We start from the raw sequence: 13,764 nt of genomic DNA, 5'->3' as shown, positions 1-13,764 counted from the left end.
ATATTACTTTTCTGCATATTCTATACTGATGTCACCTCTCTGCAGATAATTTCCAGATCTCAATCTCTAGTCCTCCACTCTCCCCTGAGCTCCAGCCTGTCAGCACTAGCTTCCTCCTAGATTATTTCAAACTGGGTATCCTCTAGGACGTCAAGTTTAAATGTGGTATTTGTCACTTGTGCCCTCTCTGAGACTTTCCTTATCTATTTGATCTGGGCTGGACTACAGAACTCTTGAGATTCCTTTTAGCTCTAAATTGTTAATCCTTTTTGAACCCTGAGCTTTCTTCAAGGATCAGCTCAATTATCCCCTCCTTCCCTGATTTCCCCACCCATCTCCCCAATAGCATGTATTCTGCATATAGCCAGCATTTATTGGTTGTGAATATGTTTTACTGAACCAGTACTATAAAGGGTAAGGGTTGCCTCACTTTTCTAATTATATTTCCTGCACTAGCACATAGCAAGAAGTGATTAATTCTGAAATCCAATAAAAGCTGGACTACTTTTTTATTCACCAAACATGCCTTGTGTTTTCCCACCTGTTTATCCCTATGCTTATGCACTCAATTCTCACTTATTATGCACCTTTCTGCAGATGTCCCTCTCTTCTCAGGAGCTCTGCATGTCTCCCCCCTTTCTCCCTGCTGAAGCAGCTTCTGACAGGCTGCAAAGGCGCTGCTGTCACTGCCACTGCAGTCCCTATCACTGCCTGCCAAGAACAGAATCTGGTACCAGCCTGCCAGGGAGGCCAATTTGCATAAAGAATTCTGAAAGAAATCTGCATTCCAAAAAAAACACCTGTAAACTTGACCATACAGTTCTGTGCGTGCTCTTGTTTCTCTCCCTCTCCCTTCCCTCCCTTTCTCTCATCCCCTCCCCCCACATCTCTCCCCTTCTTCCTCCTTTCTCTTCAACCCCTGTCCCTTGGTTTAGCACTCCACAATCTCTCTTCTTCCCCCCCCTCCACAATTAAAAAAAATAAAACCTCCAAAAAGTAGAAACACAACCACCATCACACTACATACATTGCTGCTTGGTCTGAAGCCTTCAACATGAAGAAAATAAACCTTTGCTGCATCTGTCTACCCACCCTCATGTCTGCTTTCAGTCAGTTACTATTTAGGCACCAACCCCTGCATGCCCCTTAAACTGTGGGCTGGTTCCTTCCCTCCACAGGTTGGTCCAGCCCCTTTTCTGCCTTCTTCCCTCTCCATGCACAAATTCTCATCACATAAAAATGGCTGTAAGTAGAAGTCTTTGGAAGGCCCACTTACACAAAACAAGAACTGTCTATAATTCCATACCCCGTTTGCCTACTGAATCCCCACCAGAAGAGCTTCTTTGATCTGCAATAATGTTCTTCCAACTGTTTATAGCACTTTGCACCTTTCTAATGAACTTTTTATGAAATACCTAGCTAACTAATTTACCCTGTCAGTTTCCTTTGTTACCCTCTACCTCAAAGCTCTTTCCTGGATCCTCTTCTTTTTACACATTCCCTTTACCTTGGTAGTCTCAATTTCCACAGATTCAATTACCAGCTTGATACAGAGTATTCCATGTCTATATAACCAGCTCTTGTCCCTCTTCTGTATTACAATGCTGAGTCACCAACTACATGTTGTACATCTCCAATTGGAGGCCCCCATCATGGGCATCTCAAACTTAATATGTTCAAAATAAAACTTATTCTCTTCCTCCATTAAACCAGCCTTTACAAACTTCTCCCTTACCTCTCTTTTCAACAATGCAATGATTCACAGCAATCAAGGGATGGAAAATGCAATCACATCCAGAGAGAGAATTATGGAGACTGAATATGGATTGAAGCATACCATTTTCACTTTTTTTGTTTCTTTCTCATGGTTTTTTCTCCCTTTTGGTCTGATTTTTCTTGCATAACATGACAAATATGGGACTATATTTAAAAGAACTGCACATATTTAACCTATATATAATGCTGTCTTGGGAAAAGAAGGAGGTGAGAAAGAAAAGAGAAAAATTTAGAGCACAAAGTCTTACAGAAATGAATATTGAAAACTATCTTCACATGTATTTGGAAAAAACAAAATACTTTTTAAAAATTCTCCCTTTCTAAGAGCACCACTATCCTTCCAGTTACACAGGTTTGCAATGAAATGATCCTTAACTCTCTTCTCTATATTCATCATCCCTATGTAATCAGTTGCCAAGCTTTGTTAATTCTGTCTCCATACTATTTTTTTACATTTATTGTTCTCAAATCACTCAAATGACCAACACCCTAGTTTAGACATTTAGAATAGCCTAATTGATTTCCCTTCTTCCCTTCAACCTTCCATAGAACTGCCAAAAGCATAAGCCAGCAAGCATATCATACTCCCCTGCTCAAAAGTCTTCAGTGGCTTCCCTACTGCCTGTGGAATAAAACAAGAATCCAAAACCTGACACATAAAGACCTTTTCCATCAAGTAACTCTAGCGTATCTTTCTAGCATTTTACACTATTCCCTTTCACATACTTCATTGCTTCAGACAATCTGGCCAACTCAATATTCAATGAGCTTGACCATCCACCTCCCCACTCCATGCCTTTGCAGATTGTCCCTGTGCTTGGAATGGACCTTCTTTTCCCCTTCACCATTTAGCATCCCTAAGGTCCAGCTCAGGGACTGCCCCTAGGAAAAGGTACCTCTGGTCTATCTATGTTGTTAGTACTCCTAACTCCTCAAATTATTTTATATTGACTTCTCCTTTCTCTCTCTATGTAGGATGGCTCTCGCATAGAGCTTTGACATGTCAGTGCTTCACCAAGCCCTTGGGACAGACTTGCTCTATGGATAACTGAAAGTTATTTAATAACTGTTCTGTCATTCCAATCACATCAGGGATTCCTGAAGGGAAAGGGGGCAGGCCTCTGTCATCAAACTCAGGGCTCCTGAAGATTCAAGAGGTCTAGATTAAAATGTATTTAACTGACAGATCCTAATCAGGAAAGAGATTCCCCTGCTACTCCTCCTCCCACCACTACACACTCTCCAGTCCAATCTCTTCTCTTGGTCTCATTCTCCATGAAACTTACCTGTTGGCTACTGGGAGAGCGGGGGGCATCAAGAGGGTTTCCTATGGCCCCTGGAGAAACCTAGGAGAGAAAAGGAAACCAGGTTGTGAGATAATGGAGGGGAAGAGAGATGGAAGAATGGACACACAGACACAGTCAAATTTCATCATGTCCATAAGTCTATGCATATTATACATGTGTATATGCATATATCAATATATGTCTACATGGGTACAGAATTAAAAGGCTAGGACAGAGAAAAGTACATGAAGTTGGAAAGGTGTGAAGGGTCAAGAGTAGGTTAAATGATTTGTGGGTGGGACCAAAAAGGCATCAAGTATCCTCTGTAGGTGTCCTCATAGAGAATAGGGAAATAAATGAACAGAAGGAAGAAAATACTGTGAGACCAAAGATTAGGGAAGGCAATGAGAGGGCATAGTTAGTGTCCCCCAGTTTTTCTCCTTCCTTAAGCTCCTTTTCTAGAGGAGAAATTAGGGACCACATTAGTGCCTCTTACAATCACCCAAATCCCAGGTTAGTTTCCATGACACAGGTATTAGGGTAACGGTGATGAGCCGCTTGCCTTGGGGATGCAGAGGCTGGTCTTCAGCACCCCTCCCTGGCCATATCCCAGGGGAGGGCCCCCTAGGCATGATGATCCCCGGTTGGCCAGCACAAAAGGGTTCTCCCCAAACGGAATTGACTTGGAATCCACCAGGCTTTCCCCCTCCCCCAAGGGCTCTTCAGAACTTCTTGGGGAGGCACCCATGACTGGGGTAAACCCAGTAGGGCCCTTGCTAGGCTGGGTCAAGGCTGAGACCTCTGAGTTGCCCTCAGCTCTGTGCAGGCCTGCTGGGGCTTTGTCCATCGCGCTGGGCTTTGGCTCCCAGAGAGTGTCACGCAGGAGAGAGGAAAACTGGAGCTTCACACGAGAGAGAGAAATGGAAGACAGACCGACAGAGATGGAACACACAGAAAAGGAGAGCAAGTGAGGAAGGAACATGGCAGAAGAGATGAGGAAAGATGATGGACACAGTGTAATAAAAGCCCGAAACAATGCTCTCTTCCCCTAGTATTAATCCCAATTCAGCCAGTCTACCACCCCATCTCTGCCAAAGTTATCAAAAGTTGGTTTGGAAAAGCCATGTTTCTGGAGGTTAGAGACCTAACCTAAAGTCTTCTGAACTAGACCCTGGAATTCCATGATTTATTAAAATTTTATCTGAATCTGTATTTCCAGATTGGTCAAATTTCCAGGGCTACTTTTTGTTATATGTCCTACCTAATCCCTCCCTTCAGACTCTTATCATTTACTGTCTGCATTTTGATTCATTAGTTCATGTTTGCTCTATTTTAAGAATTTACTAATATAGACTTTGTTCTTAGTCTTCCCAAAATTCACAAGGCTTGAGTTTTTCACTTTGGCTTCAACAATATTGCCTCATTCCTATTTTCTTGTCCTTTTGTGATCTTTCTTTGGCCCTGGTAAATCTTGCATGATGTCTACTAGATAAAGCTGAGGGGAGGCGAACATTAGCACTCCTATTCCCAGTCCTTGCTGATAATGTCCACCTATCTAATCACTATATTCTTAGCACATGATCTCAAGGGACAGCCACGAAACTGTTTACTGGTTTGTAAAGGCTGCCCAATGTCAACTCTTACCTGAATCAGAATCTACTCTACAATGATTCTTAGGATCTTCTCTTTAGTAGTCTTAAGTTCAAAATCCAAAAGCCTACAGTTGAATGACTTCTTCCCTAACATATCAATCTACATTTGCTCATACTAATGGCTCCCCTATCTCTATGTTCAGTTTCAAGAATTCTTTCTGTTTTATTAGGACAATATTTCTCTCCTCACCAGAGCTGAGAATCATCTGCAACTATGGCTATTTTCGTATACATTTCCTCTTCTAGATAATTTTTTAAAATGTTAGCTAGAATCTGTCTCTTATACCCATCTCTGGAAGATCTTCCCTGATTATCACAATTCTCTATCTATGGACATACAAGTTTTAAAAACAAGACCTCTTTTATGTTACTGCCTTTGGAGTATCACTATAGCAGTTGATTTAAATTACCACATCAATAACAATGGGCCATGGAAAAAAATTTTCTGTGACTAAAAATGCACATTCATTAAAAAAAAAAAAAAAAAAGACCAAGTATGTCTAGCTATGTCCTCCCCTTATTGGGCCTGTTCAGCTGCCTGCCTTGTCTCTCTGGCGTCCTGGCTCCAAGCATCATCTCCAGTGGGAGGCATGCTGGCTGTGTGCCAGGCCTCCTGAACAGTGCATGTTTTGTCAGGACACATTAGACATTTTTTATCAGGCTTTCCCCAATTCCATCCTTGAAATCTTTAAAAACTCTCCAATGCCCATAGAGGAGAATTTACTGATCTCTAATGTGTTAATTAGGCCTAGAATATCTTACATATTTACCACTGCTTGACCTATTATTGCTAACTCAGATGTTGTTCCAAAAAGCAAGTTAGAAGGAGGAATCTCCCTGGTACCTTCCCTCAGTATACAAAGATTAAAGCATAGACTTGATTGAGCCTATTGCATGAAATCTCCTTTCCCATTCATGAGCCCATCTTAGACAATACTATCAAATGGCCTGTTTCAAATCTCTTGATGGCTTCTTTCTTTTGACCAGCTTATTTATGGACCCTCTTTCTGATGGGTTCCTGTACAAGATCCTCCTCAAAAATTTTTGTGTTATCACCAGTAGAAAACATGGAAAAAGGGATAAGTAGGATAAAGGATAGGGAAGAAAGGAATGGGAGAAAGCTCAAAGGCAAAGGAATGAATCTGAGAAAGGAGTTGAGGATAGTGCAGAAAGGTAAAGGGAAGAGGAATGTGGGGGAGAATGGAAAATGTATAGGATCAGGAAGAGTGATGGGAGGGGGTTAGTACCAAAATTAAATCCCTAGATTCTACATTCTAAAAGCATTGGAACCTTGCTTATGCCCCCCATACCCTTCCCATTTTCCCCTCTTTCCTTCATGCATCTTTTTTTTATAACCCACCTTTAAACTAACCTCCCTCCCTGCACCCAACTGTACAGGTATTCTCAAAATCCTCCCCCAAACTAAGTCTTCACAGAGCCCCCCAACAGAGTTGTAGTCTCCTCACCTCCTCTGGAGAACACTGGTCTCCAGGACTAGAGCTGCCCTGGGCTACACCCTTTTCACAGCCCTTCAACATTCCTGAGGGTCTTGGGCTTCCCAGCTGCTGGCCTGCCCTTGGTCACACCCACCCAGCTGGCTATTTTTATCTGCTGAGGGGAGGGGAGAGGGAAAAAAAATGAGGAGGGAACAGAACTGTGGGAAAGACCCTACATGGAAGAGAAAGCATTGAGGGATGAGGGAAAGATTAATGTACAAAAACCACATTTGGAAAAATGGGAAGACTTTGGTAAAACCCTATAACATTTAATACTGCTGACCTTTCCTTTTCTTGAAACTTTTCTTCTTAACCTCTCTTTAACTTTGATGTTTTCTGATTTCCTGACTTTTTTTTTCCTAATAGATTTTCCTCCTCCCAACCTCTAGGTCAGATTAACACATATAGCCAGGACTTAATAGTCTCTAACTAACCCTCTGCTTGCTCTCAACTTAAGACCTTTAGTATGTAATTCTCCATTTTATATCAGTAACCCTGACGTCTCTTTTAAGTGCTAAGGTTACTGTACAGCTTAGTTGCTCAGGCTCACCTGGTTGTCAAATTTCTTTCCAACTTGCAGGATTACCTGGGCTAAGAGTCAGGATCTCTTTGACTTTTCCTTAATATCACAGTTTTAAAGCTGAACGAGAACTTAAAAATTATCAAGTCTAAAACTTCCTTATTTTATAGAGTAAGAAACTGTAACTCACAGAGATCAAGGACCTGCCCTGCCCATGGCCACAAGTGAGGAGAGCCAGGGCCAAGCACAGAAGGTGTCTTTCTATGCTACTCTATAAGTCATCAAGACCTCCAAAGTTATTTCTAGCCTTCATCCTTTCACACTCCATCTCTATCAAGAGACCTCCAGGGAAATGAACTGTCTTATCTCACCTGGGGTGGCCATACTGTGTGTGGTCTAACGTTCCACACACTACAGGCACTTATTACAAATTTACTATTGCTGTACCTTAGGGAACTCATATCAGTGCCTCTAAATCAAGTCATGATACTAGTCTTCTAACCAATTCCCTAATTCCAGTCTCCTTTTCAATCTATTTTAAAATACTATTCTTACCAGGCCATGTCTGGTTGGAGTATCTATAATCAATCAACTAATAGTCTTCTATATGCCCAGTGTTTTACTGGTTTCCCAATTGCCTATTCCAGATCAACTCCAAATCCTTCCTCATCCTGGCAATCTGGGCCCAACCTACTTTTCTGAAAGTCTCTCCTCCCTGCCTCATCCTCAGTTTCAGATGGTCAGTGTCTTCATTGTCTCTTGAACATGCCCTGTGGATTCCTGATCTCATCTCTGCCCCTACTGTTCCTCCAACTTGGTAAATCCTTCCTTCTTCTAGCCTTCCTATATCCTACCCAGCCTTTAAGGCCCAATTCTACCTAGAAATCTTTCCTACTCGATTCTCGCAAACTCTTTGTCATTATTGGTCCTAAACTCTATAAAACTTCCTCTTCACCTTTATACAGCTCACTGTAGAATTCAGGGACAGAGAAGAGGGAAAAGGAGAGATGGAGAAAGGGGGAGAGAAAAAGAGGAATAAGAAAAGAAGGAGCACAGAGGGAGAGATAAGAGGAAGAGAAGGAGAAGGAAAGAGAGAGAAAGGGATGGGGGAGGGAGAAGAAAGAGGGAAAATGAGAGAGAGAGAGAGAGAGAGAGAGAGAGAGAGAGAGAGAGAGAGAGAGAAGGAAAATGAGAGAGAGAGAGAGAGAAAGAAAGAAAGTGCTATAGTACTAGAAAACAAAGAGAAACAGCAATCACTCACCCTGGAATTGATCCTCTGGATACTGCTGCTCCCAGGCAAAGCAGCCAGGGTTCGGTAATCTAGCCTCAGAGGTTCTGGACTAAGAGTCTGCAAGAAAATCCAAAGAAAATATACTTGTGACACCAGCTCTGAAGTCTGGAGAACCTGAGTTCAAATCTGGTCTCAGACACTTCACACTTCCTAGCTAAGTGATCCTGGGCTAGTCACTTTATCCCAACTGCCTCAGGAAAGGGGGGAAAAAAAAAAAAAAAGAAAAGAAAATATACCTGTGAGAAGATACATGTGTCTATATGAGAAAGAACTATAAGACAGACCAGAACGGTGAGCTTAGAAACCTTGCAATCCAGAGTAAAACAGAAGATATGCTTGTATACTGTATTCCCTAGAAGGAAAGCTCCTTGAGAACAGAGGTTATTTAATTCTGGCTTTATATGCCCAGACTTACTATAAAAGTTTACCTGGTGGGGCAGCTAAGTGACACAGTGGAGAAAACACCAGCTCTGAAGTCAAAAGGACCTGAGTTCAAATCCAGTCTCAGACACTTAACACTTCCTAGCTGTGCGACCCAGGGCAAGTCACTTAACCCCAACTGCCTCAGGGGAAAAAAAAAAAAAAAAAAAGGAATTGCTCTACCAAAACATTTTTTTACTCTACTTTGCCTCAGAAGAATTAGAGGAAATAAGAAGTTACAGATTTCAACTTGATATAAGGAAAAACTTCTGAACAGTTAAGAATTATTCAAAAATGAAATCACAAATATTCAGTTAGTTCCTCCATTGCTGGAGGTCATTAAAGAGAAGCTAGATGACCACTTATCAAAAATGTTGTCAAAGGAATGCCTTTTAGCTAAGAGTTGGATGTTCTATCTTTTAGGTCCCTTTCCAACTAAAAAATTTTGTGGTTCAGAGATTTTTTATTACATTTAAGTGTGTAAGTCAAGGAAGAATAAGGCAAAGAGACTGGAGGCCAAAAGCAAGGGCAGTGACATTCCTAGTCCTTTCCAAAACTCCTGTGCATGCATATGTGTCAAAGAGACAGAGAGAGAGAGAGAGAGGAGGGAGGGAGAGATAGACACAGAGAGAAAGGAGACAAGAGACAGAAGAAGAGGGAGAGAGAAGGATTGGGGGGCAGAAGGAGAGGGAAAAACAGATGGACAGACGGACACAAATCAGAGGTCAAAGGAGAGGAACTAAGCTTGCAGTTGGGTGGCTCAGCATGTCCCAAATCAGCACTGACCATTGAAGCCAGGAGGTTGAATGAGAAGACAATAAGAAGAGCAGGGAATGGGATGGAGAAGTTCCCTTCCCAAACAGCTCTGAGGATTTTACCTGAATCTACCTTGCTTATTTATCACTGGTTCCAAGTTTCCAAGAGACTGTTTCCAATGTCTCCTGAGAGCAGCCCTATGGATAATCACAGAACTCTGACCCAATACTCAACCAAGTCATCAGGAAACCTTCTCACTCATGTCAGTCAGTGGGAGGAAGTGGGCCACTCAAGGCACTCTAGGGGAAGCTTGACTACAAGGCAGACTGACCTTGTCCAGGTCTTCGGGGCTCACATCTCGGTCGATAGATGAGATACTCTCCAAGCTGTTTTTTCGTCCAATACCAGCAGCGAAGGGGTTGGCAATAACACCCGGGGACATCTGAGTAAAAAGTAAAAAATTTAAGGACCCAGCTCCAGAAGAGAATGGTTTGCAATTGACCTCAAGTCATGGTCAATACTACTGCAAAGATGTGTTACTACTACAAGTCTGTAAACTTTAAGGGGGGTTGTATTGAATACCTGGTAAATTTTGATACCTTAAAACATTCCGCTTCATTTAAGGAAAAAAACTAAAAACTCAATACAATAGTAGTACTATTAGATTAACAAAGTTAACCCAGCCTCTTACATTCCTCTCTGAGATAGATAATTCTTATTCCCAAATTGCAGATCGAAGGATTAATGACTTGCAAAGTTTCATGTGGATAACAATTAAGACTCAGGTCTCTCCTGACTCCACATCCACTTTGTACATTTAAAAACCAAATTCTGAACAGGGGGCCACAGGTTTCCCCAGACTACACAAGGGGTCCTAACACAACTAAGGCTAATTTCTTGTGGCCCAACCCTTTGATTTTAGAGAGGAAGGAACTGAGACCTACGTAGGTCCAGGTTATAGAACACACTGTGATGGAGCTGAGTGAGCCCCAGAAGCCAGGTGTTTCTCAGAAGCCTGTCCTTTATCCTACTTCAATGTAGCTTGCAGATGTATTAAGCTACTTCTTCTACAAGTGTACACAAGGTAAAAAGGGCTCTCTGAGGAAAAGGCTCTAGAGCCCAGAATGTCTGGCACAGAGCTTTGTAGATAGCAGAGGCTTAGAAAGTGCTGAATTTGAATCTGATGATAGGAATGTCTTTAACAGCAGGAAGAGAAGTTCCTATAGCTACTGAAATAGTTTTCTGAGACTAAGGTCAGCCCAAGAATGTTGAGCCCAGACAACTCCAAAACAAGAATAAATCCCAACTCTTTCAAAAGAGTCACCCTACATATCAAAGCAGTTACAAAGTCTTTCCAATACCTTTCACTTCCATCTCCTTCTTTCCACTGAGTCTGGATTGGGTGTCATCTGAATTAGGTGCTTAATTTCCAGCTTGGCTTCTTTTTAAATTCAAGATCCCAAAATAAACTTCCTGACCATGACACCCCCTGGCTCAACCATCAGGAATCCCCCTCCCCCCCCTTTTAGATAAAATACAAACTCCTCAGCTTGGCATTTTAAAGTTTTTCACAATCTGGCTTTAATCTTCCTTTCTAGAAATCATTGTCTATTTCAGCCAAACTTGCCCATTCTAACACATCAGGAATCATTGGAAGCCCAATGGATGTGTGAACTAGAATCTGAATCAAGGGGTGGCAGTCACTTGGGCTGTAGACTGATAGTGTGGAATACAATATATATTGAGGGAGCGACACTGGATCTGTGCTGTTCTCATGAGCAGGTTGGGACAGCTAACTCTGAGGATTTCCAGTCCTGTTGGAGGCTTTGGTCACTAAGTATCTGCCAGAGGTATTCTTTTCCATTTTACAGACTGAAAATGGAAGTTCCTCAGAGTTTAAATGATCAGGATCTCCCTCCCATGTCAATGCCTGGGTAACTGACCTCAAGAGCAGCAGCAGCGACAGGGTCAAAGCCATCACAGACAAGCACTGAGAGAGCATCTCCAACACCACGCAGTAGCTGCACTGCCTCAGTGTGCGTCAAGCCCAACAGACTCTGCTGATTTACTTCCAGTAGCCGCATCCCCACTCGAAGACGGCCATCCCTCCCGGCAGCCCCTGCTGGGCTCACCTAAGAAGAAAAGGAACAGGAAAGGTGAGATTTGGAGTAGGTATATCAGAAAGATGAAGGGAAAACCCAGCAGACAGCCAAGTGTTTCGTATCAATGGAAAACGTCACAGCATATGGCATGGGGGAAGAGTCAGGCTCTGACATTAGGGAGCACAGGGCAGGAAAAGTAAACTATCAATGTAAGAAGAGACTCTGGTTGAGGGGGGGAAGAGGAACTTTCCTTGAGGGTTTGGTGGGAAAGAGTAAGGCAGAAAAACCTCTTGGTTTTTCTTGGATCTTGGAGATGTTTATTTGGATAGAAAATCTCTCTAGGTTTCAGGAGCTCTCACCTTAGAGATGAAGACACCTTCATCAGTGGGGTCAAAGGGGTTGCCAGCATGACCTTTAGCCCCACCTCGTATGCTGATCCCCAGCTTCTCCCCAGGAGCTTTTTCAATGCAGATCTCCTAAAGGCAGAGGGGATGAAAAAAAGGGGCCAAAAAGAACCATCTGGAGATAGCATCATCTAAAGATAGCTCCCATATCACCGCATCTCCCTTTTACTCTCAAGCTCAGTCCTCTGTCCCTAATCCACTAGAGCCTGGCTGGAGATGCATACCTTCATGCCTGGTGGGGGGGGATCCCTCCGCACCAGCAGACACAATTCAGGGCTGGGGCTGAGCAGGGCATTCACAGCTTCCTGATGGGTAGCCCCTCGAACGTCTTGCCCGTTCACTGCCAGAATTCGGTCCCCCACACGCAGCCCACTTCGAGCAGCCAATCCCCTAGGGAGCACCTGGTGGAACACAACAGTAGAGGTACAGGGCAGCACAGGAAGCCCGATGGGATAGGGCAGCCAGATAGAATTAGATGAGGGAAACCAGGAAGGGGACATTTCCTTGCACAGGCCTGGCTGAATAAAGCATCAAATGGTCTATGACTTTTTTGGACCTATTTTACTTTAGCCTCAGGATCTAGACACGCTATTTCCACAGCAATCCCACATTCAGACATCCCTCAACTCTACTCATGGCATATATGTCCACCATTGGCAAATGCTACCCTCTCATCATATGGAGCACTGACAAGCTTACATGGGTTGCATGGGGTGATCCTCATGGGAAAGTGTGAGGGAGGGAGAGACACAACCCCACCTCCCATAGACACAACTTACTCCCTTTCCGACCCTCCCAGTCCCACTACCTTAGAGATGAATACACCAGGCTCCTGGATCCCAAATGGATGACTGGAATGGTCAGAGCCTCCAACAATACTCAGCCCTAGAGGCCCACCAGCCTTCACCAGGGAGATTTCCTGGAGATATCGAAGGGGTGAGGAAGAAGTTTTGATAGGGTAGTTATGGAAGACTATGGCTATTCATAGATGGGGACTGTCTTGGAGAAAATAATACAAAGGATTAGTAGGATTCATGGGCTTAATAGAAGCTCATACCTCTGTAGCACTTTTATAATAATAAAGTACTTGATGCAGCTATACTGAGTTAGAGCTTTCTCTGGGTAAGGGAAGATATTAACAATCTAGAAGAGAGACAGCACAATTAAATTTCCAAGGCTGGCAATAAACTCTTCTAAGTGCAATGTTAACCCAGTGGAGATAAACATCAATGTAAAGAGCTTCAGAGTGGCAAAGAAATCAATTTGATTCAATGTAGGGTAAAGATATCCCAACTATGGGATGAAAAGAATATGCTCTTTGTTATAAGAGGGGAACTTAGAAGCCATTGGAAACTTCTGCATAAAGCTATAGTGAGCTGGAAAGGGTCATAGAAATGGAGTCTGAAATGAGCTACTTGCTCAAGGCTTCAGAACTAATAGTTTCAAAACTATCTTCCAACTCTCAATCTGGGACTACTTCCTCAAGACCAACATCATCAGCCCACTGGATTGCTGAATCAAAAATACTGGCCACTATAAGGGAGGAACATGGAACAGAAATATTATCTGCTCTTCATACATCAGGGATTTGTGTGTAGGTCTGGTTTCCAAAGCTCAAGGAAAATATAGGGGGTCAGTCTGGGATAGTCTGAATGTTAAAGTGATTTAGGCATAAGAGAGGGAAATAGTGGGTAGGATATAAGAAAAATGGATATGACAAGAACATATAAAGACAGATCAAAGAATCTCAGCCCTTCCAATCGTAAAAGCCTAAAGCTAGAGTGAGTCCAAGTCTATAAAAATCTGAAGGCCAGGAAGAAGCAGCTCATCCATCAAATTCCAGACATTAGGACCATGCCTCCTTGTGTGTGAGATGGGCGGATTTTAGGTCAAACAATAAGACCTACATGACACTGGAGAGCAAATGTATGGAGCTAATTATGCTGAGTACTAGTACCATTTGAAAACAGAGATTCAAAAACTTTAAGTAAATCCCCAAGTCACTATTAATTATTAAACAGAACAAGAAATGTGTGATGATATCTTTTACCTGGGTAAGGA

The 13,764-nt window shown here is 42.7% G+C and overlaps 1 protein-coding gene across 12 annotated transcripts in view; it reads right to left on the bottom strand.

Annotated features, from left to right (window-relative positions):
* SCRIB (scribble planar cell polarity protein) overlaps window positions 1-13,764 on the bottom strand; it is a 63,863-nt gene that overhangs the window by 13,649 nt on the left and 36,450 nt on the right. For 10 of the 12 annotated variants that reach the window (XM_051971380.1, XM_051971384.1, XM_051971385.1 and 7 more), the window contains 8 exons: window positions 12,512-12,622; window positions 11,928-12,104; window positions 11,659-11,775; window positions 11,141-11,329; window positions 9,529-9,639; window positions 7,992-8,078; window positions 3,625-3,963; window positions 3,063-3,122 (listed from right to left, as the gene is read on the bottom strand). In XM_051971380.1, the coding sequence (XP_051827340.1) occupies window positions 3,063-3,122; window positions 3,625-3,963; window positions 7,992-8,078; window positions 9,529-9,639; window positions 11,141-11,329; window positions 11,659-11,775; window positions 11,928-12,104; window positions 12,512-12,622 (1,191 nt within the window). The remainder of the gene's footprint in view (window positions 1-3,062; window positions 3,123-3,624; window positions 3,964-7,991; window positions 8,079-9,528; window positions 9,640-11,140; window positions 11,330-11,658; window positions 11,776-11,927; window positions 12,105-12,511; window positions 12,623-13,764) is intronic. The other 2 variants (XM_051971387.1, XM_051971388.1) reach the window with 1 other exon arrangement.

Source organism: Antechinus flavipes, chromosome 1, assembly GCF_016432865.1.
Source record: "Antechinus flavipes isolate AdamAnt ecotype Samford, QLD, Australia chromosome 1, AdamAnt_v2, whole genome shotgun sequence".
Taxonomy (NCBI): Eukaryota; Metazoa; Chordata; class Mammalia; order Dasyuromorphia; family Dasyuridae; genus Antechinus; species Antechinus flavipes.
Note: the sequence above shows the minus strand (reverse complement) of the source record. Positions and strands in the feature narration are given on the sequence as shown.